Source organism: Myxocyprinus asiaticus, chromosome 41 (genome assembly GCF_019703515.2).
Source record: "Myxocyprinus asiaticus isolate MX2 ecotype Aquarium Trade chromosome 41, UBuf_Myxa_2, whole genome shotgun sequence".
Classification (NCBI taxonomy): Eukaryota; Metazoa; Chordata; class Actinopteri; order Cypriniformes; family Catostomidae; genus Myxocyprinus; species Myxocyprinus asiaticus.
In genome coordinates this window covers 27,255,848-27,282,933 of record NC_059384.1, presented here as the reverse complement: position 1 = coordinate 27,282,933, position 27,086 = coordinate 27,255,848, and the positions used below count along the sequence as shown (strand labels likewise).

Genomic DNA, 27,086 nt, shown 5'->3' with positions numbered 1-27,086 from the left:
CAGGTGTTTGGAAATTGCTCCCAAGGATGAACCAGACTTGTGGAGGTCCACAATTTTTTTTTTTTTTTCTGAGGTCTTGGCTGATTTCTTTTGATTCTTTTCCCATGAAGTCAAGCAATGAGGCACTGAGTTTAAAGGTAGGCCTTAAAATACATCCACAGGTACACCTCCAATTCAGTGCACCTCCTATCAGAAGCTAACTGGCTAAATGTCTAAAGGCTTTACATCATTTTGATTTAGAGACATTTTCTGGAATTTTCCAAGCTGCTTAAAGGCACAGTTAACTTAGTGTATGCAAACTTCTGACCCACTGGAATTGTGATATAGTCAATTAAATGTGAAACAATCTGTCTGTAAACAATTGTTGGAAAAATTACTCATGTCATGCACAAAGTAGATGCCCTAAACCACTTGCCAAAACTATAGCTTGCTAATATGAAATATTTGGAGTGGTTAAAAAATGAGTTTTAATGACTTCAACCTAAGTGTATGTAAAGTTCTGACTTCAACTTTACATTAAATTAGTTAGGTACATTAAAACCAATTGTTAGTTGCATTCCCTGTGCAGCATTTGCTTGTAGGTTTTTTATTTATTTATTTATTTTTTTTTGGTGTGTAGATTTGTTGCCTATATGGACCATTCCAAATAATTTACTATTTAGATTCCATTACAATTAGGATGCTCACTTAGAATGTAGCTGCCTACATTTGCAGCATATAGCAAAGCAGCTCACTAGGTTTTCGAACATAACAATAGTAACCTTATTTTCGAAAGTATCATCACCAGTGCAAGACCACCAATGATGGTGGAAATTAATCCAGCAACAAGCATCATTTCTTTTTGGAAAATCCCCCAAAAATGCCCCCTTTTGACTTGACAGTTCTCTCCTAGCCGGTGTTAACTGTTTGTAATAAATCTAACTAAACTGCTATGTGTGCTGTGCTCATTATGGAAGTCATTTGAAGCAATTGCCATAAAATCAAAGAGGGTTTTTCTTTCTTTTTTTCATTGAAATGAAGTGACATGGTGTTAAATTGACATTTTGGCAAAAAATTCTTTTGGAAAGCAAAGCATACAGCCTGTTCTTGAGGGAATATGATGGAAGAAAACATTAATTATGTCGAGGGTTGCTGGAATGGGACAAGAAGTGGGAGGTGTGTGTACATTTGCATGTGTGTGTGGAGAGATTGCTGAAATTCCATTTGAAATACAGACCCTCAAAGTCAGGCAGGCCTGTTTGGCTTACTGCAATTAATCCATCAATGTCAAACGTCGGGAGCTGAGACTTCTAGTTACAGCACAGGGGAGCGCATATTCATGCAGTGTGTGGAACTAGAGGGGTGTGGAGATGATGGGTTATGTTTTTAGAATTATGTTATGGAGAACAGTCCAATAGTCAAAACTTTTCTTTGTTAAAGTCATAGCTGTTCACAACCCATTTTGAAATCATAGGTACTCAACAAGAAAAAAATGTGGGGTGGGACTTGATTTTATCAGGAATTGATTGGATTGTGAAAAATGAGCATTACATACCAGGTGGTTAGAGGGGAGGGGTTAAGAAACAAGAGGGATTCATAACGTCAGTTGAAAAGGGAAGTAATTTTAGAGACAGAGCAAATTTTGATAAAAGATTAGAAGGACAATTTTTATGCATGTGATGGTACATTAAAGTCCTCATTCTTGTAAAAGGGCCTTTAGATGAAGATATTTTGAAATGAGGTGGTTTAGAGGTGAAATTAGAACAGTACAAAATTCAAGATGACTGGAACCTCTCATCATTCATTTTCTGGGAGCATTTAGGACATTTTAGAACATCAGGGACATCCAAAAAAACTTTATTGAACAAAAGGCTCTCCTCATATGAAATTAGAGGAAGACACGTGAGAAGACATAATAATAAAACAGGAATGCACTAGACAGCAGAAAGAAAAGCCATGTCTGAGTATATAGTTCTGAACATAAATAGAGAAACCAGTCCCCTAAAGCATTGTAGACCAGACAGGGAATAAGCAACACAGTCTCGCATAGCCTGACTTTTTACTATTGACATAAAGTCTGTTTCACTTTACAACTTATTCTGGCAAAGGATCGCCCATTGGATATCTAGTTAACTTGCTGCTAAGTGTCTCAAACAAAACTCAATGCAATGCCATTTACCTTGAAAACTTTGGAAAATCTATTGAGAGGCACTCACTGTATAAGTTCAGTACCTTATAAACAGGCATTTATGTCCGGCGTACTTATAAAAAAAAAATGTGTGCATACTGATTCCTAGAAGTTGCGTTATGACAGCCAATTCAGTTTGAACTAGAATTTTCAACCAATGCATTTTCAAGTCAACAGAGTGTGAACGGTTAGTCTGAGACCAAAGAACCCCCAACTTTTCCCTCCTGTGGTTGAACCGAAGGTACTTTACACCTGAAACTCTTTTGACTACTGCCAGAGTGCTTAGTTTTTGTTCATTTACCAGAGCCATAACCTCAGGTATGTAAAATCCACCATGCCCCATGTTCTTACAGCCTAATAAACTTGAATACCCTTGCGGTTGACAGCATTTAACATAAGGAGTCCCAAAGCAAGCCAACGTGAGAGATCATTGCTCTACAACTTATTAGGTTCCATCTCTGTAAGGGATGGTGAATGATTACAGCCTGATAGTTTCATGACTAAGCAGAAATGTGGATGATGACTCAACAGATTTTGAGCATTGCTGATATCATTACGCCAATGGGACAGATGAAACTGCCATGACTGATTGGCTTGCAGTATTAGAAGTTAATTATGGCAGATGTAAAGAAGCAAGACACAACCTGGACATTGTTTGGTCGACTAATGATCCAAGACAGGCAGGAATGGAGGTTGGTAACCCTAAAACTCCTTCAATCTTTGTGGACATACCAGGACGAAACCTCCTTGGCCGCGGAGGAGCTATTTTAAGCCTAATCACCCTTTTAACTTGATGCATAATATTGCAGATAGCTGAATAAATTATACACAATGTATTGTGCTTTTATACGCAAATGATGGCCCGTGTTACCTTGAGTATCAGTCACAGGAATAATGCTTGGCTTTCTTAACAATACTGTGGCCACAGAACCTGAATTAACCTCTGCAGGTTATTCATAACTTAAATGATGCGTTCTTGTAGCATTTAATGGTAATCACTCTATACCACTGAAGTGCACAAGGTGCCTTTGTGGGCTCGCTAATTAAAGAGATGCAGGCATTGTATGTAATATTTCTATACAGATATGTCTTCATTGGTGTTGTCTCTGTCTCTCCTTTTTTTCTCACTTTCCCTTTCATATCTATTTCTCTCAAATTACCAAAGGAAACATGTAATCATTCAGTATTATGGTAAATATCATGATACAATAATAGGAAATACTATGGTACAATCACCTGATACATTACTGTACCATGCTACCACCACAGTACATTTTTGTGTCTCTCTTTCTTTCTTTGATTTCCCTCTTCACACATAAATGAGAAAAAAAGCTGAGTGAAAGAATGACAATAATGATCTTGTATGTGATAAGAATCATAGAGAGGTCTGATCCATTGAGAGTTGCATGTCAAAATCCTGCCTGAAAAAAACAAAACAGCAAAAGCACAATTATGAGCGTTTCATCCCTTGACGTTTTTTTTTTTTTTTTTTGTGCTGAGGAGATACAATGTTATGATGCTGAATACTGAACAGGCTCTGGCGGTATGATTATTTCAAGATTCAGAGCAATGCAGATGTCATTTGTGTTTCCTTGAATTGTGCTGTCTGCCTGGGCTTTATCGGCTCAATCCCTTTCTGTTTGGTATGCTCTGAGCACCTCCATTTCAGTGTAGCAGATTTGTCTGTAAGCTATGAAAGCTGCATGTTCGCATGTCATTCAGAGCATGTTGATTAAAAAGGCTTTTCTAACATATGGGGAACAATATCATGTCATAAGCATGGCAGGCTTACTGGATTATTTCTTCTTCAATTTCTATTAATAATAAACAGAGGCGAAGACCCCCATCCATGTCCACAGATACAATGTGCTTGATAAAAGAATAGAGATGCTTCAAGTGAAGTGGAAATAGATGGTCTCTGCTTGTACCTCCTTGGATACGAGCAGACTCAGAGGCACAAGTTCATTATTAACAATAATGAAGCCAGAAATGGATCTTTCTGTCTTGTGTTCCATTTGGTAATTTAGGTTGTGTTCCAGGCAATTCAGAACTCAGGATTCTCACACCTCCTACTTGAAAACAACCACTTCTGATCTACCCCGACTTCATTAAGAAGTGTCATTTGACATCATTTCCAAGATGGAAATAAGTGTATTTTGAAGTGTTATTTTACATTCGTTTACAAGGCAGTGAGTTGTGTATTTCTGAGGGAAGTACAGCATTAAGTTTAATATAATTATAATAATTTTAGCTTATTTTCCACTTTTTGTCAGCTGTTTCTACAGCAAATGCAAACATTGTTGCATGTGTTTGCAGTTTTTATGTTTGTGCCATAATTGGAATAAGAAAATGAGCCATAGCTCTAACTTGTTTTATTTGCATTCGAGCATAGTGTTTGATTGACTGGAACACTTTGAGGTCGGAAGTGAGGAATTTCAACTCAGGCATTCCCTCCTAGAAAATGCAGAAGTTGGGTCATTCTTATAATTCGGTTAGGTCCCCAGTACAAGTGTGTGGTATTTATATTTAGGGTTAGGGTTAGGCTTTTACTTTCACCTGATTACAAGTTTATTATTATTAATAATAATAAATAAATAAATAAATAAAATCTTCAGAGAGTCGCATGAGACATCGATACACTGTGTCAGTTGTATATTTGGAGTCACACAGAAACAATACACAAATGCCTGTCTCTATACCCAACCTTAACCCTACCTCAAACCTAACCCTAACCTTAGTAGCAGCAAAAACAACTCTCACGAGACTTTCACATTAGGAGGGTTACCATCTAGACATCACCCTGCAACAGGCCTGAAAGGCCTGGAATACATTCAACCCAAGGTCAAGATCATGAGCCATCTTCATGCCTAGCAAACCATCTGTTTGCAGTAGCTTAATTTTCCTGTAAATAGAAGGTTCTTTGGACAACAAGAAAGCCAGTCGCCAGCTCTGTGTAATGGAGTCATTTGTCCTCGGAGAGAGCTGACTGGTGGGAAACAGCTTTGATACTGGCTAGGCTATTCTATATCCTCCACAGTGCAGGTTTGCTTAGTTAAAGGATCAAGAGAGCTTTAATAGGACTGTGGCCTCAGTAGCTGCTACCAGTTGTGAAGAATGATAACAGTGGCAGCTCTAGTTTGGATTATGCCATAGGCCTGGCACTCTGCCACCCCACTTGCTTACACTTCCAACCACGATACCTACATCTCAAATCACCTGTAATAATTTCCAAACCCTTGTTCTCCTTGGTTTCTTGTACTTACTGACGTTACTCAAAATTGCTGTCTTTCAAGAGGAGGTAATGGATTTCTAATTGTTTTCTCAAAGTGTAGGGGGTTTATTTTGCTTAGCTAATCTTTGCTTTGCTTCATGTCTTTCCTCCCAAGATTCGGCTGTGAGCTCTGTGGCCTCTGAGCACGCTCCATTTAGTGCTCTGAAAGCAACTCAACAATCTTAGCGTAGATGGGTGAAAGATGTTTTCGGGAAATGGACCAAACTATCGAGTCCACCTTAATGCATCATCTGAAAGGAAGAACGAGAAAGAGAGAGTTTGAAAGACAGCTATGTTTACACAGAATGCCACCATATGCTTAACGGTGCAGTTTACGTATATAGAATCCCAGTTGTTAAGGTCTACTGAGGCAGCAAGCCTGAATTCCAAGAACCGTTTGAGAACTTAAATATACACGCTGTCAAAGATCTAATAGCTCAATGGAAGATGCGTGCAAGTTCCGTTAGTGTCTTAATCTCTGTATTTTCAAACTAATTTGATGTAAAAACAGAATAGTCGCCAAACTACATTGTCTTACCCTGCTGGGGGGAAAAAATGCTTAAAATAGCCTAGGCTGGTTTGTTGGCCTTGGTTGGACTCCCAGCCTGGTCATGCTGGTCTTCTGGGTAGTTTTAAAGTTGTTTTTGGCCCTTTTTAGCTGGCCAGTCTGGGACACCAGCTAGACCCAATGTAGACCATCTTGGCCTGACTGTCTGACCAACAAAGACCAGCAAATTAGCTGGTTTAAGCTGGTCTGTTGGCTGATTTTAGTGGAGTTTTGGACATTTTTTAGCTGGTCAGGCTGAGGGTTGAGCTAGACCCAATGAAGACCAGCTTGGCCAGGCCAGGAGATAAACTAGACCAGCTTAAACCAGCTAAGACCAGCAAATAATTTTATGCTTCTTTGAGATGTTTTTTAGCAGGTTATGTTCCGCACTACTGTTCTAGAAACCCTTATGCAGGCATTCCCTGACAAAATGACCTGCCAATGCCCAAGTCTCGCCTCACTAGCCATATCTAAACAAAGAACAGCAGTCATTGGAAAAATTATTATAGCTGTCCAAATGGGAGCTACTTTAAATGCAAACACAGGTTGTGAGGACTGTGTTTTTAGCTTCGTTGCAAAGACATTTTCCATCAATATATGTTTTGCAGGTCTTTAACATACTTCAGATGAGAAACGGTGTGTTTACACTAGGGATGTAATGGTTTCAAGGTTTCACAATATACGTCGGTTTTAAAACAGACAGTTATCATACCATTAAAATCTTCTCATTGATGGTATTGCACGAATATAAAGACTAGAGATTGAATATATATCTGAATATAAAGATTTTTTCAGTACTTTTCTAAAATCCAAATCAGTTTAATTAAGACATTTACACAGCATCATATAAACTTGGTGAGATAAAATAAATCTTTAAATTGTGCCTTCCTCATGTTACATTCGACTGTCACTCAATTTTAAAGGTGGCATGCAGGTGTCGCGAGCACAGCACATCATGAGCACATCAGAAGTGCAGCACGAGTGCATCATACAGACATGTCGGAGCCTGAACCTTTATTTCTGTCGCCAAAGCGGTTGAAGTCCACTGTCTGGGATTACTTTGGGTACACTAAAGACCCACAAGGCACCATCAATGTTGATGGTTACCCAGTCTGTAAAGTTTGTGGCAAAAAAGTATCGGCTCAAGCGGGAAACACTTGCAACATCTCCGTGAGACCAATCCCACGGAATTTGAGTAGATGAATGTAAGTGGAAATACAGTATACAGGATAATAAATGATAGTCCCTGTTTCATAAAAACACCAGATTCAATGTAGTTTTACATGATTTGTAATGGCTAGGTAGGCTAAAGTTAATTTTATGCTTTCTGTCACATTCACAAATGTAGCAAACGGATTTACGCACCCGTTCAACATTACGACGTGCCAACTGTTTGTTAATTTGCCTAAGTGCAGCGCAACAGTACGCCAACAATGTGTTTGATACTACTAATAATATGCTTTATTTGTAAAACATACGTAGTACTAAATAGGGTTTACAAAGTGCATGGCTTTTGGTGTGCAGGAAATTGACAGTGACAATATGCATGCAGGAAATTTACAGTGAAACTGTGGCAGAAAATAGACAGTATTGGATAAAAATACCAATAACAAAACTGCAAATTAATAATATATTTTCAGTAGGTATTGTTTAGAATTAAACTAAATCACAAATGAATGCATACAAATGCATATCTGAAGTGTTAACCTGGACAATAATCATTACAATTATTAAAATTAAATTTCATAAATCATAAAATAACAATAACAAAATATGTTTTTAGTTATCATCATCTGACTACTGTACATGCTTCAACATTTTTTATGTTTTTTTTTTATTTTATTTATTTTACCATTTAGAGTTTCCTGATGTTCAAGATCAAAAGATAAAGGATTAAAGTTGAAGACATCTAAAATAGTTAGTTAAGTTAAAGAATTGGATATAACTGAAATATGTGTTTATCAGACATATTTCATAAACAAATATTAAACTGTTAATAATATTACCAATACACCTCAATACCGTGATACCTTAATACGTGGTATTTTTTGTGACGGTTATCATACCATGAAAATGCCATACCGTTACACCCCTAGTTTACGCTAATGCCAACAAACGGAAATGGCAGTCTCGGCTACGCTCCTGAGAACAGCAGCGTTGCTGTCAGTTAGTGTTTGTTTATATATCATTTGCATGCTAATTGTGTTAGAATGTGCACATGCCAACCCATTGCCCCATACATTTCAATGAGATGCACACAGCTGGACCCACATTAATGCATTGTCCTAGATGTTTTATATTCTACACAGTGTTATCATACATCAGTAAACCTATTGTGTGAGCATGTGTGTTTGTAGAAGAAGCAGTCGTGCATATTGTCATAGATCAAGATTTATTGTTTAAGGTGTTAGACTATTTTATCCCAATCATGCAGGTGGAGTAGATAATTTTTATTGCTTGGCAAATGTTCCAGAGTCTGTTGCATATGGGTTTGCATGATTACACACACAAACACACCACGCAAGACACACACGAATATAGTACACATACACACAGCAAAACCTTAATCAGTATTTTTGTCTTGTTTTCTAGTGAAAATATCTATAAAACAAGATAAATGTACTCATAATAATATATTAATAATACTTGTTTTCAGAGTATAATAATACTTATTTTCAGAGGAGATACAGTATCTATTATTCAGTTTATTTTTCTTACCTCATTGGCAAATAGTTAAATTTGTTAAAATACTAAATGATAGATTTTAAATACTTAAATTAAAAATAAACTTAATTCAGTCTGCTTCTCACATAAATTTACCTTGTTTTAGTGGTATTCAGTTATTTTTAATGGAGAATAACAAAACATTGATTAAGAAATGTATTATTACTGTGCACAGAGCCAACCAGACAAGCACCCATTTTCTCTCAATGCAGTGTTTTCCAGAATTCTTCCTCCACAGGATTTTATAACAGGATTAATGTTGCTTCCGTGCTGGCAGTTATTTGAAGTGTGGGCCTACTGTTTCTTTGTGAGAAACCCTTAACGAGGAACGAGTGGATTAGAGGCATGAAAAGGTCATTAAGCACACAAGTTCAGAGAGTATCGGGCAGGACTAACTGTTGGATCTGAATGGGCAGAGTCTTGCGTGTTTAGCCTACACGCTTTTGCTCTTCCCCTCTCTTGCACTCCATATCCTCCATCTCCTCCCACAACCACACGGTGAAGATAATGGGCCTCATATTTAGGCCATCCATCAGTGCCTTAAACTACAGAGAGTAGTTATGCTCTCTCTCTCTCTCTCTCTCTCTCTCTCTCTCTCGCGTGCTCAGCCTGTAAAGGTAAAACCCTTTAGAGCACATACATATTAGCAAAAAGACTCAAAATGACATCAAGAGTTAAAAATATAATGTTTTTATTTTTATTTTTTCCCTGCCTCACAAGACAGATAATGTGCCTGACACCTCACTTTGCATCCAGTGGAGCCATTTATATTCTATATTATTTTAGCATGCTTTTCCACCCTCCATCTGCAGATAAACGCAACCTCAATGTGCACATTTGTCTTCAGCAGGGGATGTAAATTATAAAAATGAATTAGGAAGGAGAGATTTATTGAAAAAAATAAAAATAATAATAATAATAAAGTAGACAACAGCTCTGTTCCAAAAGCTAGTGAGCAGTTAGTGGGCAGCCTAGCTGCCTATTGCCTACAACAGCATCCTAATCATCATGGAACCACATAAGTGACTGATTTGGAATGCTGTGCAAAAGGAGCAAATCGTGAAATATCACTCTGCACAGGTGACTTGATTCAATTGAAGTTTTTGAAGTTAGCATGTTGGTAAGCTAACAGTGTGATATTCTAACAAGCATAAAAATAAATAGAGTACACAAATTCTGTGTAAATTAGTTCATTTTTAATCATACTGAACAATTTTTATCAATATTATTCAGTTTTGATAGAAATAGTGGAACTCTGCACAGGGGACTGGACTAGCAATTGATTTCAACAGAGTTTGAAATTAGCATGTTGCTAAGCTAACAGTATTATATTCTAATAAGCATAAAAATACATAGCATACATACAGGTGCATCTCAATAAATTAGAATGTCATGGAAAAGTTCATTTATTTCAGTAATTCAACTCAAATTGTGAAACTCGTGTATTAAATAAATTCAGTGCACACAGACTGAAGTAGTTTAAGTCTTTGGTTCTTTTAATTGTGATGATTTTGGCTCACATTTAACAAAAACCCTCAACCCTCTTGGCTCACATTAATCTCAAAAAATTAGAATACATCATAAGACCAATAAAAAAAAAACATTTTTAGTGAATTGTTGGCCTTCTGGAAAGTATGTTCATTTACTGTATATGTACTCAATACTTGGTAGGGGCTCCTTTTGCTTTAATTACTGCCTCAATTCGGCGTGGCATGGAGGTGATCAGTTTGTGGCGCTGTTGAGGTGGTATGGAAGCCCAGGTTTCTTTGACAGTGGCCTTCAGCTCATCTGCATTTTTTGGTCTCTTGTTTCTCATTTTCCTCTTGACAATACTCCATAGATTCTCTATGGGGTTCAGGTCTGGTGAGTTTGCTGGCCAGTCAAGCACACCAACACCATGGTCATTTAACCAACTTTTGGTGCTTTTGGCAGTGTGGGCAGGTGCCAAATCCTGCTGGAAAATGAAATCAGCATCTTTAAAAAGCTGGTCAGCAGAAGGAAGCATGAAGTGCTCCAAAATTTCTTGGTAAACAGGTGCAGTGACTTTGATTTTCAAAAAACACAATGGACCAACACCAGCAGATGACATTGCACCCCAGATCATCACAGACTGTGGAAACTTAACACTGGACTTCAAGCAACTTGGGCTATGAGCTTCTCCACCCTTCCTCCAGACTCTAGGACCTTGGTTTCCAAATGAAATACAAAACTTGCTCTCATCTGAAAAGAGGACTTTGGAACACTGGGCAACAGTCCAGTTCTTCTTCTCCTTAGCCCAGGTAAGACGCCTCTGACGTTGTCTGTGGTTCAGGAGTGGCTTAACAAGAGGAATACGACAACTGTAGCCAAATTCCTTGACACGTCTGTGTGTGGTGGCTCTTGATGCCTTGACCCCAGCCTCAGTCCATTCCTTGTGAAGTTCACCCAAATTCTTGAATCGATTTTGCTTGACAATCATAAGGCTGCGGTTCTCTCGGTTGGTTGTGCATCTTTTTCTTCCACACTTTTTCCTTCCATTCAACTTTCTGTTAACATGCTTGGATACAGCACTCTGTGAACAGCCAGCTTCTTTGGCAATTAATGTTTGTGGCTTACCCTCCTTGTGAAGGGTGTCAGTGATTGTCTTCTGGACAACTGTCAGATCAGCAGTCTTCCCCATGATTGTGTAGCCTAGTGAACCAAACTGAGAGACCATTTTGAAGGCTCAGGAAACCTTTGCAGGTGTTTTGAGTTGATTAGCTGATTGGCATGTCACCATATTCTAATTTTTTGAGATAGTGAATTGGTGGGTTTTTGTTAAATGTGAGCCAAAATCATCACAATTAAAAGAACCAAAGACTTAAACTACTTCAGTCTGTGTGCATTGAATTTATTTAATACACAAGTTTCACAATTTGAGTTGAATTACTGAAATAAATGAACTTTTCCACGACATTCTAATTTATTGAGATGCACCTGTAAATACTGGGTAAAATATATCACTCCACACAGATTACTTGATTCAATTGATTTCAACAGTTTGAAATTAGCATGTCGCTAAGGTAACAGTCTGATATTGTTACAAGCATAAGAATACATAGAGGAAACAAATATTGGGTAAAATAGTAAAAATTATTTTCTACCCTTTTTCTCCCCATTTTGGAATGCCCAATTCCCAATGTACTCTTAGTCCTCATGGTGATGTAGTGACTCGCCTTAATCGGGGTGGCGGAGGACGAATCTCAGTTGCCTCCACGTCTGAAATCGTCAACCCGTGCATCTTATCACGTGGCTTGTTGAGTGCGTTACCGCGGAGACATAGCGCTTGTGGAGGCTTCACGCTATTCTCCGCGACATCAACGCACAACTCACCACACACCCCACTGAGAGCGAACCACATTATAGCGATCATGACGAGGTTACCCCATGTGACTCTACCCTCCCTAGCAACCGGTCCAATTTGGTTTCTTAGGAGACCTGGCTGGAGTCATTCAGCATGCCCTGGATTCGAACTCGCGACTCCAGGGGTGGTAGTCAGCATATTTACTCTCTGAGCAACCCAGGCCCCACAGTAGTCATTTTTTTTAATCATACTGTGCTATTATTATCAATAATTTTCAGTATTGAATGAAATATATGCTAAGTTTATATATAATTGACATTATGTCACCTTGCCTACCATCTTAGATGTATTTATTAATTTCCACAAAGTATATTTCAGTGCATTCTTGGATTGCCTTCTCTGTGGAAAATAAACTTTGCTACCTACCTTTTTAAACAGCCTTCCGCTAGGAGTGTGCCTGATGCTTTAAAATGTCGCATATGTACTGTAGGCAGTTCTCTAGGTTTTGGAATAGAACAAACAAGTTCTTTCTTCTTGTTCTTTCATGTTTTTCCTCTCTCTCCTCCCTAAGGTAACTACACACAAGATGTGGGGCAATCGTTGGGTCTGAAGAAGTCGAGTTCCTTGGAGAGCCTCCAGACAGCTGTTGCCGAGGTGACGCTAAATGGGGACGTCCCTTTCCACAGGCCCCGCCCCAGAATAATCAGAGGGAGGGGCTGCAACGAGAGCTTCCGGGCAGCCATCGATAAATCATACGACAAGCCAGGAGTGATCATAGTCAACCCTGAAGAGGATGACGAAGGCATGGAGACATGTAAGTATGGCTGCAAGCCATTATCAAGCATGCCATCTTATTCATTCCAAAAGCACTTCCACATTGAATGGGATGTGAAAAAGTGAGACAAATTGCTGACAAATGGTGGGTGATAAAACTTTATCTTCGACTTACATTGAAGGAGAGACCAGAGCCATATCTAGGACCAAAAATCATAGAGTCTTTTGGGTGACTTGGACCCACCCCAAAGACCCTAGCAACCACCCAGTAATGCCCTAGTAACCATTACTTAGCAACCCACTAAAACAACTCAGAACACCTTATCAACAACCTAGCAATGCCCTGACAAAGACCCACAACAGGCGAACGCCACTCATGTGTATCTAAAAGTAAAAATCTAGTTTGATCTTTGCCATTACTTGGTCCAAACAGTGCATTTTCTGCTATTTTCTAAACGTCCTGTTTTCTCTTTATATTGAAAATAGCAGCTCATGTAATCACTGCTATTACCATAATTGCACTAGCTCTATAAAGATGATCTGACACAATATCAATGACAATTTCATCAGTTGTCTCAGACAATGTCTGGCCCAAAATATTACAAATCACCCACCAATTTAGGTTCAGTTCAGAGTTGGTACTCAGTGGGAAAACAAGGCAGCAGGTCCTGTGGGGATCTGAAGATTAGAATAGCAGAAAAGATCCCTCCCCACCATAAGTAGGTCAGGCCTTCCCTCCAAGACTCAAAAGGAAATAAACAGCCAATAACCATGTGGATGAATTTCAGGTTTCATTTAGCCCATGACCAAATGAATTTCCAGACATCCATGCTGGCCATTTTTCTCTAATGGGACCTCGATTTTAAAGAGATTTTGTTGCTCGCAGACTTGAAACCATTTAGAAACAGTTTATTTCATCTTTCCCCACAACACTTAATGTGTGTGGGTTCATTTATACGGTTCATTGATTGCTCGTGGCAGGGATTTATTTTCTTTTCATATTTTAGATTATTGTTAATTTTCTTTAAGCCTCCTTTAAATATTTTCATGCTTCAATTTTCTGCTCTGAAATAGTTTTTTTTTCTTTGGCGTATTAAGCATGGAATCAAATTCCAAATTAAATGTTGACCTGTGACACCCAGTATTTCAGCAAAAATAATTAAAGTTGGTGATCTTAACTGGTTTTGCTTCAGGATCTACATGTTATATTGGATATTAAGTAGCAACCCAACTGTGTATTGCTCAAAAGTAAACCAAAATGTTCTTACAATCAAAAGTTGAATCAACAATATACAAAATTATTAATATGACATTTGTCTCTTAAATTCCAATTGTTTCTTGCTCTTGGCTGATAATTCACTGCACAAAAAACACTGTGGTCAGCACAAACCATGTTTATTCTCGCTGCAGGTCAACCCGTAATTAATATTGTCAAATTTGTCTTCAACCTTCTTGTTTATTTATCTTCACTTTCAAGGGTTTTGAAAATGAGGTCACTCAATCTGTCCATATTGCCATCTGCTTAAGATGGCTAGCTTCTACCAAGTGACAGATCTATTTGCACCAAAATACTAGTTTGATTGGTGACACTGGCTTTGACAACGACAACAAAAGAAAGTGAAAGTGTTTTCTCTTCCATTTTAAATGCTGATAAGCCTATTTATTTTTCTATCCTATGCACTTTTAGATGGTTTATTGCATTTTATTATTTGCATTTAACATAGTTCTGCTAGTTGTACCCATTTTTGCATCGCAACCCAGCAGCTAAGAACCATCGATTTAAGTCATAAAACAGACATATTACATATATTAAATAATATTGAGTGTTATTCCCTTGTACTAGGGATGTGCCAGAAGCTGAATACCTTATTCGGAAAGACACGGATAATGACTTCAAAATGAATACCGAATAATATAAAAAATATAATTTTGACTGATTATCCAAAAAGCACAAGGATAAAGCGACATTTTAAATAAGCATATCCAAAATTACAATGAATTTATGAATATGTGCAGCCAATGTTTCTAAAGTGTAAACCTTATGAATGAATGTGCATGGTGTGATTTCAGATCGGATGGGTGTGGTCTCGACTCTGTTTGCGGTCTCTGTTAATTGTGCACGTCTGGAGCTTATCAAGTGTAAAATTAACTAAGATACGACATCATATACACTTTCCACTTCTTGAATTGTCTATGTTAATGTACTACACAATTCACATGTGATACTCATGTATTTATTTATAGCCTAAACCTGAGCACGATGTTAAATTCCTGTGATGATTTAACATTGGAGCTCCTCTAGCCGTCTCTTAAAGTTAACCACATTTATATTCACATCAGCGATTAAGGTTATTAACTGGTTATGACTTTATACAGAAAAAAAGTTCAAATACTCCATAAAGGTTTAAATGCTCCATAGAGTATTCATCTATTCGGAATATTCCTCCTTATGTAAAATGAAGGAACTGAAGCATGTTTTTCTTCTTCTTCTTCTTCTTCTTCTTCTTTAAACTGTGCTAAATGTGAGAATGTTAAGAGTTCTTGAACTCTGGTAAGGCAATATATAAATGTAACATTATTATTATTATTATTATTATTATATTATTATTATTATTATTATTATTATTATTATTGTTTAACTACATAGTGGTGTCCTATCGTAAAAAGCAATCCTGATAGATTTATGGGACTTTCACTTGTTTGTAGGCTATATTGATTTTATTTTAATTTATTTTAATGTTTAATATTTAAAGTTTTAATGACTTGTATTTATTTTTCACAGCAAATATATGTGCTTGACATTTCACATTTTGCTCGACACCTCTTGCCTCCAGAATAGTGTTGTAATACATGCACAGGCAAACCATGCAGATATTAATATCTGAAATACCAGGAGAAACCACCGTTAACAACATATTGCACAGTTAATGCCGCCTACAAATTCAGCTTCATCTGGTAAGAAAAAATAAAAAAGAATAAAATAATATTTTTTAAAATAATAATTGTATATTATTATTATTATTATTATTATTATTATTAGGCTATTATTATGAAAAGTCATATACAAGGCATAATTTTATTAATCCGGTTTAAGCCCCGCCCACACCCGTTTCCATCCGAATTCAGAGACAGATACAGATCATTTTGTCATATGAACAGATACAGATACAAATACAGATAATGGCTCCGCTGCACACCCCTAAATAGTACCATCAAAGCCTGTTGTTATTTATTTATTTATTTATTTATTTATTTATTTATTACTCCGAACCGTGTGTGGATGAGTTTATGAAGGCTGTCCGACAGGCCTGTCTTGGCAATAACACATGCCAGAAGGGAAAATCATGCCATCCCTTTGTTCTCCATGAAAGAATTCCATTAAAAAGCGAGTATAAATTCTAAAAAGATTCAAATTATTTGTCATCACTTTGTTCTCGTAAGCTGTGTCCACATAGCGCTAAATACTGTCTTATCTCCTTCAGAAAGGAATAGAGGGCAAATGCGTGAGATTCCACGGTAGAAGCATTTTGCATTTCCCTCATTCCGATATTCAAATAACTCTGTTTTTCAATTTGGATTTTCTTTCAGCGTCAACGCTTTTATTTACATAAAATGTGAATTTGGCATCACCCGAGGTAAAATGTGTCACTAAGAGATATCCAGCCGAGAAAATGAGTTAGTCTGTGTTTCCCTCTGTTTTATGTTTCTTAAATATCAGCCTTAAATGTGCTCAGCTCTTTGTTCCCACTGGGTTTTGAGCCAGAGTGGCAATTTAAAGACTCCATTAGAAGTGATCAGCTTTCTAAAGGAGAAATGAATACCGTTGCACGTCAAAAGGAGACGACTAATAACGCCTTTTGATTGCGGTGTCAAAACATTTACTACTCACCCCTGAGTAGCTGAAATTTTGCGTTCATTTCACTAATTCATTTCTTTTTACATTTCAGTCAACAATTAGCCAAACCATAACTTACTGTGATAACCACTTTGATGAAAACAATATTGATCTGTGAAGTTGCTGCTGTATTAACTTCAAGTTTACAGGCATGATTTTTCTTTATCAAGTTAATGAGGGATGTTTATGAATAAAGAGTTAGGAGTCCAATTTATACCTCTCACTGTTGTTTTTTTTTTTTTTGTTTTTTTTTTTTCATTTCTTCATTTGGCGGACTCTTTTATCCAAAGCAGCTCACAGTGCATTCAAGGTAAACATTTTATCTGTATTTATTTTCTCTTGGAATCAATCCCATGGCCTTGGTGTTGCTAACATCAATGCTTTACCAGTTAAACTTCAGGAAATTATTTTCCTAATTATCTCTTTTAAATTCCAATTTTCTGAAGACCAGATTGGAATTTGCCGTGTGTATAATAATGACAAACTGAGAATATTTTGTCTACACATGGAATAAAGAGCATCTGGCCCTCCCATTAGGTAGACTGATTTTCATCAAACCCGCACTCGCCGAGATGGTATTATTAGCTGTAGAAATCAGCACAGTCGTCTAATTCTAAAGCCTTGTTTTAATTGCCAGATGCAGCTCAGCTGTGGAGATGTGCCTTTGCTCTTAGCCATCCGATAAGCATTTGGCGAGAATAAAAAGTGATGACATGTAATGATATCCAACCAATCCTTGTTAGCGTTATCATCTCCTGAACTTGAAAAGGGTTTGGATGGATAAAAACGAAGACAAAGGGGTGAAGAAAAGAATAGTATAATTGTTAAATCTGCTGATACTTTTGCCATTCTCGTGTTGTACTGTTCCACTGAGATTTCATTGCAGTAATATCCTCAGATGGCCGCAGAACAGAATATTTTTTGATAACTACTTGCAAAAATGAATATAACAAATGTGTCAGCTCAGAATTGAACGCCCCTCACTGCCATTGAACTGCTCATCTAAGCATGCAAAAAAATCCACGATGGCCTCAGTTTGAGAAGGGCTTTTCTTCCAGCCATCAAAGTTCTCACTTGCCTCAGAGATTTGTTGGGTATTAATAAGCTCTAATCACACAGGCATCTGTCTTCAGTGTCACATCTCCCCTGTTTCCGCGCTCTATTCAAAAGCACTTTGCTTTTAGTTGCCTCTCATTTTTTCCTTTTTTTCCGAACATTTTAAACTCACAATTAGTGACAAATTAATTACGTCCAGGCCATCAGCAATGGAGACGGTATCTGTAATCAGACGGGTGCTAAAATGGAAATGAGCAATATCAGCCAGCTGCAGTCCCTTATAATTATACTGATATGAAAATTATTCCAAAGATAGGTGGTAGGAAATGAATTAGTATTCCAAACGATACTTCAAAATAAAATGTTCACATAGAGATGGTCACTTTTCTAAAAAGATGACAAGCACGTGGCATTTATATTTCATTAATGAAATACAGAGGGGTCCAAAATTCTAACACCACAAGTGACATGTTTAGCATTTTTTCTAATTTAATGAAAAAAAAAAAAAAAAAAAATACAAATTAAAGTGTCATTACAACAATTTGAGTGAAAAGTAACCCTAAAATTTTTTTGTCAAACTAAAAATTAGTCATGAATTTCAGAATTTTTAGTGTTTGGCATGTCCCCTTTTGCTTTAATGACAGCATGCACTTGAGCCGGTATGAACTCCACAAGTTTGTCAATGTCACAGTGCTACATTTGCTACGTGACCTAGAAATAATGCAGAATATGAAATATTTCTTCTTTATTTTAAGTTATAACTTTTTTTTCCCACATTAACATCCCAGATTTTCAGCATGGTCTGATATTTGATCTGCACTTAATTTTACAAAATATATGGCATATTAGAGTTACTGCAGGAGTCCTTTGAAAATAATATTTTCCAAAATGTGGCCCTCATGCGGTGTAAAAACAGTGAGAAGCAGCACACCGGTCAAAAATGTCCGTCTAGCATGTTTACATTGAAAAACAATTAAAGATCAGTGCAAACAGATGCAAAAGCATGTGGCATGAATGGCCCCTAACATTGCAATGAAGGGATAAAACAACTCTTTGTACCAAGCAATTCTTTTTCTCCAATGATTTTAAATGAAGCTTCAATGTCTCTTGTGCAACAATGAAATACTTTCTGGAAAGGCTCTTCACAGAGGGAACTTTTCACAGAGAACTCTCTGTACCTGTGTATAAATACCTACTTGTAAAAAATACCTCTCTCATTCATTAAAGGATGTAATAACTTCTTATATTCTGACTGTGTTTCGTCCAGACCTTGGCTTCTACAGTGGAAACAGTAATGGTGGGTCAAAGACCTGTATGGTAAAAACTAATGTAGTCCTTGATTCAGACTATAGACAGGGCACTGCAAAGACCTCGTTCAGAACATGGTGGTTAATAGACAGAAGCTAAGCCTTTTGAACTTCTGAGTTCACTTTCTCTGCTACTTTTATTGGGTCAGTGAGAAATAACTTTAATAGGCTTCCTGCAGTGCTGCTGGCTAACCATATTTGGATAAGATAGCCATTCCTTAGTGGGAGGATTCCACCCTTTAGAAGCAAAAAGATAGTGGGGTTCCTTCAGACTTGAGTCATTTCTGAGGTAAAACTCAGAGAAAAGGAAACAATTTTCAGGCAAAATGAGGAGCTCACAAGCCTCTGTAGACATGATTGGAAATAAGGACAAGGTATCTTTAACCTCGTGTGACCCCGCATCCACATGCATGGATTTTTGGTTTTGCTATACCCAACACATAATTTAAATTAATTTAAACCGACTGAATACAGTTCACAAGACTCTAGACTGTAATTTAAGTGTTAAACTTCTGCCGCACCAAGTCACGTGACACAACAACATGATGTTGATTTCAGTGGACTGCTTCTGTGGGTGCAGAGACAAAAACGTGCCTCTGGAAAGAAACCTCGTAAAGGTTTTTCATTTAAACCTGTTTGGGTGTAGAGTAGCATCTCCAGTTTAGTTTGATATGCCGTTTTAAACAATTCGTTCATTTTTGCACGTGTCAGCGTGCTGATAAACATGATGTCCACATACGTGGATTTTGGGACATCATTCCCTCAAAAGTAAAAAAAAAAAAAAGAAAACAAAAAAAAAAGCATGTTAGTTATTTTGAATAGCTTTTGACATTAAAACATCTGAGTAATTTCACTTAATTTTAATATAACTTTTGTTATATTTTATTTTGTTTTCACTGTAAAATACGGTTCTACTCATTAACATTAGTAAATGCATTCCTATATTTACTGTGCATTTTCAAATTGAGAATCATTGGGTTTATCCAAATGCTGAAAAATTTGCTTTCAGAGGCTTTATATGGAGTTAGGATGAAAATAAGGTGCATTTCGAACTGTTCTGAGACCAGTACAGACAGAGGTTAAGTCATTCACTGAATATGGAGGGAGCATCCTATAGCTCTCTATGCAGCTAAGTGCATTTACTCCTAAAATCCAACCAATACTTCAGTTCAGGCTGCAGATAATATTTGGACCACTCAACATGTTTGGCAGACATGGGACAATTGTAATCAGTACGTAGATTCAGAATTTATAATGTATAATTTTATTTTAACATGGTTGGCAGTGATTGATGATGCAGGCCATTACTTTGAATCAGAATTCATTATGCTAATTTCTAAAGTAATATCTGTAACGTCTCAAAAACATGAATAACCAACACTCCTGGAAACATAATAAACAATTTGATAAAAAAAAACAAAAAAAAAAACTTTGTGCCGCTGTCCACATATGTGGACATCAATTTTTAGGAAAACTATTTGTTCTAAATTAATTTTTTATTTTTTTATTTTTTTGCTTGTTTATTAGGTACTACTAGTTACAAATCAGAAAAGGGAAATGGAAAATGCATACAGCAGTCACACCCAGGTCTCAGGAGGTTAAGTCAATGTTTAAAGGAATAGTTTACCCAAGAATTACAATTCTGTCAGAATTTTCTCACCTACAAGTACCCCTAACTAATTATTATTCTTAGAGCTGGACCTTAGAAGCCAAAGTATTTTGGTGGCAAACCTATATAAACAGTTCTAAAATTGTCCACTTTTGGGGGGAAAACATATTTTGCAAATCCAGTCTGGTGCGAATACATACTGCTTTGTTTTTGTAAATTCTCAAGAGCTTACAGTACTTAAAGGTAGTCCGACTCAACATCCCTTTGTTTATCTATCTGTCTTTCTCTCTCTTCTTCATTTTTTACATCTCAGTGGAGGAGGACACCGAGGAGAGCTCACGGTCGGGCCGCGACTCCATTTCCATGGCAACTGACCTTACCCTCCCGCCCAGCAGAATGGCCAACACAGAAAAACGAGTGAATGGAGGACATACTAAAGATGACAAGAAGAAGGAGAGGGGTGGGAAGGAAAAGAAAGATAAGAGCAAAGCCAAGAAAGGCGTGCTGAAGGGCCTGGGTGACATGTTCAGGTAGGATGAACAGCCCTGAGTACAAAAAACACTTCATTTAGCTAGTGTTAGTGCAACATGACAGCTCCGGTATATGGGAGCAAACAAACTCTCTGGGACTAATAAGGTGACCTCACCTTTACCTGTAGTTTGGTTGTCATTGATGGATGCCCAGGGCAGTTTTTATGGAGATTTTTAATAAGGGATTATGTTTTATTTATCAATGCATGGATTTCCCTCCCAAACTCTGCAATGTTAAGCAGAGACTTCATAAACATAATGTAGCAGCTTATATGAGGGTGTAATTCAGTTGCAAATGATGGCATGTGAAGTTGGGTTCAATAGTTCACTTGCGAAAATGCTTTTATTTAGCATTTTTTAATTTATTTTTTTTCCCCCCTTCCATTACAAACTCTTATTATCAGCATAACACTTTGAGTGAACAGTTGAATTCAACAATTAACAATTAACACAGGTACTAAAATGGTCCCCTTGAGTGTACCACCCCAGTGATGACCTTGTACCTTTAACTGTACCTTTTTTCTGAGAGTGTAGGAGCATATAATTTTACTTATTAAAAACACATATTCCTATAAACAATATGACATTAAAAGCGATAATTTCTGTTGCCTAGTTGAATATCATCACAATTGTGAAGGATCTGCAAAGTTTCACTGCCTAGAAACTGGTCAAAACATGTTCACAGGGATTGGTTCATATTTAGTTTGAAGGATTACGAATTTCTCACCTTCCCAACACAAACCAGCCACACAAAGCTACTCTAGAGGGACAAGGTAGACAAAGATAAAACACTTTTGGGATCTCCTATCATGAAAAGTTGCTTTCTTGGTTTCCCTGCCCCTCTGGGCTGTTTGAAATTGTGGTTCATGCATCCATTTTTGAAGATTTGGTGTGCGCATTTCCCAGTGCCGGGCTAATTAAGCAGGGGCCTCCATTAATTATTCTGATTTGGTGCTCATTTGATTCCTGCATAGATTATCCACTCTCTTAGCTGCACAATAAGTTGTTTTGTAGCGGATTAGCGTAATGAGATTAGATGGCGTAGTGTGTGGCATGCTGTGCTTTAATGAACAATAGAGACCACAAGTCTTTCCAGGTCATGTTTCAGGAGCTGTGAAGGGTCAGTTATAGTGCCCCCTTGATTTGCCCCATATATATATATATATAAAGCAATATCACACGAGCAAGAGTGCGATATGGCCCTACATCAGCATTGCTGTGATTCGGCTGCAGGCCGAGTGCCCTAGGTAATCACAGCAGTGCTGATTTAGGGCCATATAGCACGATTGCGAGTGTGATATTGCTTATATACAACAGTTCAATGAACTAGTAAATTAAAAAAAAATTAGCAAAAACTGAGTATGGTCATAAAAACACATTTGTGCATGGAACTACTTTATTACGCTGTGGATCAGAATCTGCCGTTGCTGGTTCAAACCAAATAATGCGTCTAAGCCTCCATTAGTAATTCAAAAATGTCTCTTCAGAAATAGTATCACAGCTTGTGCTGTTTCTAACAAGTTATTGGATAAACAAGGATGAATGGATGGATGTGTGTGTGTGTGTGTGTGTGTGTGTGTGTGTGTGTGAGAGAGAGAGAGAGAGAGAGAGAGAGAGAGAGAGAGAGACGGAGCGTGTGTGATCACCTGTTGCCACACCTAAGCAGAGATGTTGTCAGCTTTATGAAGATCAGCTTTCTCAGTGGAAAAGTAGCCTTCCAAGCGGGGGTATTTCTCCCTAATTTGCGGTAGCCAGTGCGCATGTGTCTTTCACTATAGAAACCGCAATGTCCTCCGCCATTTTAAACAGTGTGTCCACTCCAATGTGGAAACTCCGATAAGAGGTAAGTGCCTTCAGTTTGTGTAATTATTCAGTCTGTTGTGTCTCTCAGCTGTGATGAGCCTTAATGCTGAAGTTGTTCGTTTAAAGCCATTTAAAGCTATTTCCTAGCTTTAGTATTGAAGTAATACAAGCGATCACGGAGTGTTGTTTGTAAACACTGGCTGACACGGATTCACTTCACGTCACCTAACTGGCTCATATTACACATAAAAATGATCTTTTGCCACCACCTGCTGGCTAACATATATAAATGTAAAAAAAAAAAAAAGACAAACAGTAGCTCTTAACACATCTGCACTGCTCTTACACTTTAGTTTAGTATGGCACGAACACAAGCGGAGTGATACAGTTAGTTATATATTAGCAATATAAATTGATGCAGTTTGGCATGCATTCTCGAACTGTCCTGGTATCCATGTGTTCCAAGTTTTGAATTTTGGAATTTGTACTCAAAAGATACAGGCATATATATATGCAATATATATTTATTTGTTATTGTAGGTGTGGCCCATAATGACTAATTGGCCTGTATCTTTTGAGTACAAATTCCAAAATTCAAAACTTGGAACACATGGATACCAGGACAGTTCGAGAATGCATGCCAAACTGCATCAATTTATATTGCTAATAAGTGCTACCATTGGAAAAAAACACTTTGTATTTGATTACGGATTTAAAATACAAAATATAAGTAACTGTATTCCACTACAGTTACAATTTAAATAATTAGTAATTAGAATACAGTTTCAAAAAATTCAAAAAGTATTTTGATTACTGAAGAGATTACTTTGCATTTTATTGTCATTTGTTTCATTTAATATTTAGTCCTTTCAGATGGAAAACATTTATACATATAAATGATGCGATCCAAAGAGCGTTTGAACAGCGGTGAAACACTTTCTTATGATGTGTTACATTCATATGAGCAGACAGATAAGTAAGTTTGAAGTAAGTTTGGAGCAGAAGAAATAGAAATAAACCTTGTGTAAATTGTCAGCTTTACGCTAAGCTAAAATGCTATTTCTAGCCATTTTACATGCACATATTACCAGGCACAATCATATTTTTTTATCAAGAAAATTCACGTTGGATCATAATTTCTTTTTTCTAGTAAGACCTTTGATATTAGTGCAAATATCATATTCTTGATAATAATTTTTGTATTGTTTTCCTGTAAAAATATCTAAAAATCCTTAAAACAAGATCAGTTTGAATTATCTTGTTTTTGAAACAACACTGCATAAGATATTTAGGTTTTTCAGAGAATGTATTTTTAACGTGTACTTTGTCTTACTGTACTGGCAGAGTTTTTATTGTCAAAACAAGTGAAAAAAATCTACCAGTGCTGAAGAAGTAATCCAAAATATTTAGAATACGTTACTGACCTTGAGTAATCTAATGGAATACATTACAAATTACATTTTACAACATGTATTCTGTAATCTGTAGTGGAATACATTTCAAAAGTAACCCTCCCAACCCTGTCCACAGGTTCTGTTCTTTCAAATTTAACAATTGTGGTCATTTGCCCCATTTTTCCATGTGATTTGATCATGATTGGTCCCTTGTACTTTTATTTATTTATCAGCCTTCTGCCCATTTTATTAAGAAGAGAGCAGAGAGGACATGAGACTGGGTTCAAACTCAGATCACTTAAGAGCATTGCATGTCGAGCAAAGGAATTGGGTTCTATCAGGAAGACTCGCAGACTTGAGTGAAATTTAAGATTACATTTATTTGATGAATATAAAACAGAAACGTAACGTCTCTCTTTGGCATAAGCCCTGTCTGGCGGTCCGAAGAAGTTGTACTCCGATAGGAGGCAGGGGCAAGGAGCCTACCCCCGTGCAGGACGGGTCTCTACTGGTGGTGGTGGGGTGGTGGAGGTTGCTGCATTAGCACACTGAAACAGCAGTGTGATAGATTATGAGCAAATTTATAAAGCAGTGGCTTACATGTGATTGGCTAGGAGTTTCCTAGCTAATGGTGCGATGATGTACAGCTGCTAGTCTTCCCGCTAGAGCTACGCTGCGCTTACATTTCCTGTTGTAAGCTTGGACTTGATAGGAGGGGCCAGGATGACAATGATTTGAGGGGAGGCGTGTCCTATAATGCACATTTGTTTTCATGCCTGGCAAGCTTAAACATTTGGTTTTAAATACCCTATTGAACATTGTTGTTGCAGAATCTGCTGATTTAATAGCTAACATAGATGAGGTGTTGTTGAAATTGCAAGAATGATTTGTAACAGTCTTGGAAGCATCAGTTATAATGGGCTGAAAATAATCAACAAATCTCTAGCCTAATGTTTTTCAGTGATGATGTGTGTTTACACATTTATTATTTTTTAATTTCAAGCTATTATTCCAAAATAGAAGCATTTTATTTATTTATTAAAAAATAAATAAATGTTTTGTAAAGGAAGGTAACATTTTATAAAACATTATTATATTTTGCATGTGCAACGTGTATCTTTATATGTCACTAATATATAAGATATAATTTATGTAGTGGGGCCAGTAAAAATGCTGGCAAGGCAAGTGAAAATCTTAACTACTAGCCCGACTGGGCCAGCAGACAAATCCTTATTGCTGAGGCCTGGAGAAAGTGAGATGGAGCAGAAAAACTAAACAAAAAAGAATTACCAAGTGATACAGAGAATTATAGATGGAAAAAGGGAAAATTAGGACTATAGCAGAGGAGTCAGAGGTGAAATAGAATATGCATTTGATGTGTGATAGAGAGAGTGGGATGGGTTTTGAATTTTCAGTAAGAACTAAAATGCAGTTCTGGCCCCCAGTGGAGACCCTCACTCAGCATAGATCTCTCTCTCTCTCTCTCTCTCTCTCTCTCTCTCTCTCATCACATCCAACCCTCCTCTGTGAGTCATCCGCCACTCCCATCACACACACACACACACACACATGCACGCACCTTGCCAGGAGAGTATGGATTACTGACATTCAACTCCACTTATTGCTGTCTCCCTCATTGTGTCTTTTTGTTCACACACATACAATTCACTCCTGCAGCATTACACACTCATCTAGTCTCTCAAGGCCCATTTAACTGTAGCTGTCCTTCACTTATTCATCTCTTCCATCTCACTAAGAAACACATGCACACTCTCCCCCAAAGAGGTCTGGGAGGCATTTGCAATACACTGCAATTTAAACTCATCTGCATGCGTAGGTAAACGTGCACTGATGAGCACCGTGCTTAATGGACACACTGATTGGAAGACCATTAAAATCAGAACAGAAAGACATAGAGAGAGACAGAGAGGAGAGGAGACAAAGAGGAAAGAGAGAAAAATGTTGAGAAACAGTAAACAGTTGTGGTCAATCAGAAGCAGGGCCGTTATAAATCACAGGCTTACCGGGACTTAAGCGCATGGTCATATGTAATAACAAGTAACAATGAGTAGAGCAACAACACTGCTTTTCATTTACATTTAATGCAGTTTCCTGACACTTTTATCCAAAGCGAGTTACAGTGCAATCAACATATATATTTTAGCACTTCTTGCGTTCCCTTGGAATTTAACCCATGACCTTGGCATTGCTAGTGCCAGACTCTACCAGTTGAGCTACAGGGATGTGTATTGATATAAGTCTTCCACTCAAGCCGCATGGTGGATGAGATGACTGTACATCTAAAGGGTGTTAATGTCATGCTTGACTGCATGCTGATCTAATGAATAGGTCATCTCCATCCAAAGAGCTGTAGCATGCGAGCATTCAAAAAATGACCTGAAAAGAGGATAGACGTCGCTGTCTTTGCTTTTCCTACATGCATTATATAGAATGCATAAAGCCCAAAGTATACATTGGTCAGAGTCGAACACTGAGCATCCACGTACAGGATGCGTGATGCAAGTCTTGTCATCAGCAGAGTGCATGAGCACTGATCGTGCACAGCCCGATTTTCCTAACCTCGTGTCTTTGAATGCGCAGAATGCACATGCAACTGGAGTTATTTGCCCTAATTAGTGGTTCCACAAGGTGACAACACTCACATTTGAGCCGTTGCTGTAACGAAG

The 27,086-nt window shown here is 37.5% G+C and overlaps 1 protein-coding gene across 3 annotated transcripts in view; it reads left to right on the top strand.

Annotated features, from left to right (window-relative positions):
• LOC127431962 (partitioning defective 3 homolog) overlaps positions 1-27,086 on the top strand; it is a 687,732-nt gene that overhangs the window by 452,612 nt on the left and 208,034 nt on the right. For all 3 annotated transcript variants that reach the window (XM_051682650.1, XM_051682649.1, XM_051682648.1), the window contains 2 exons: positions 12,603-12,845; positions 20,986-21,202. In XM_051682650.1, the coding sequence (XP_051538610.1) occupies positions 12,603-12,845; positions 20,986-21,202 (460 nt within the window). The remainder of the gene's footprint in view (positions 1-12,602; positions 12,846-20,985; positions 21,203-27,086) is intronic.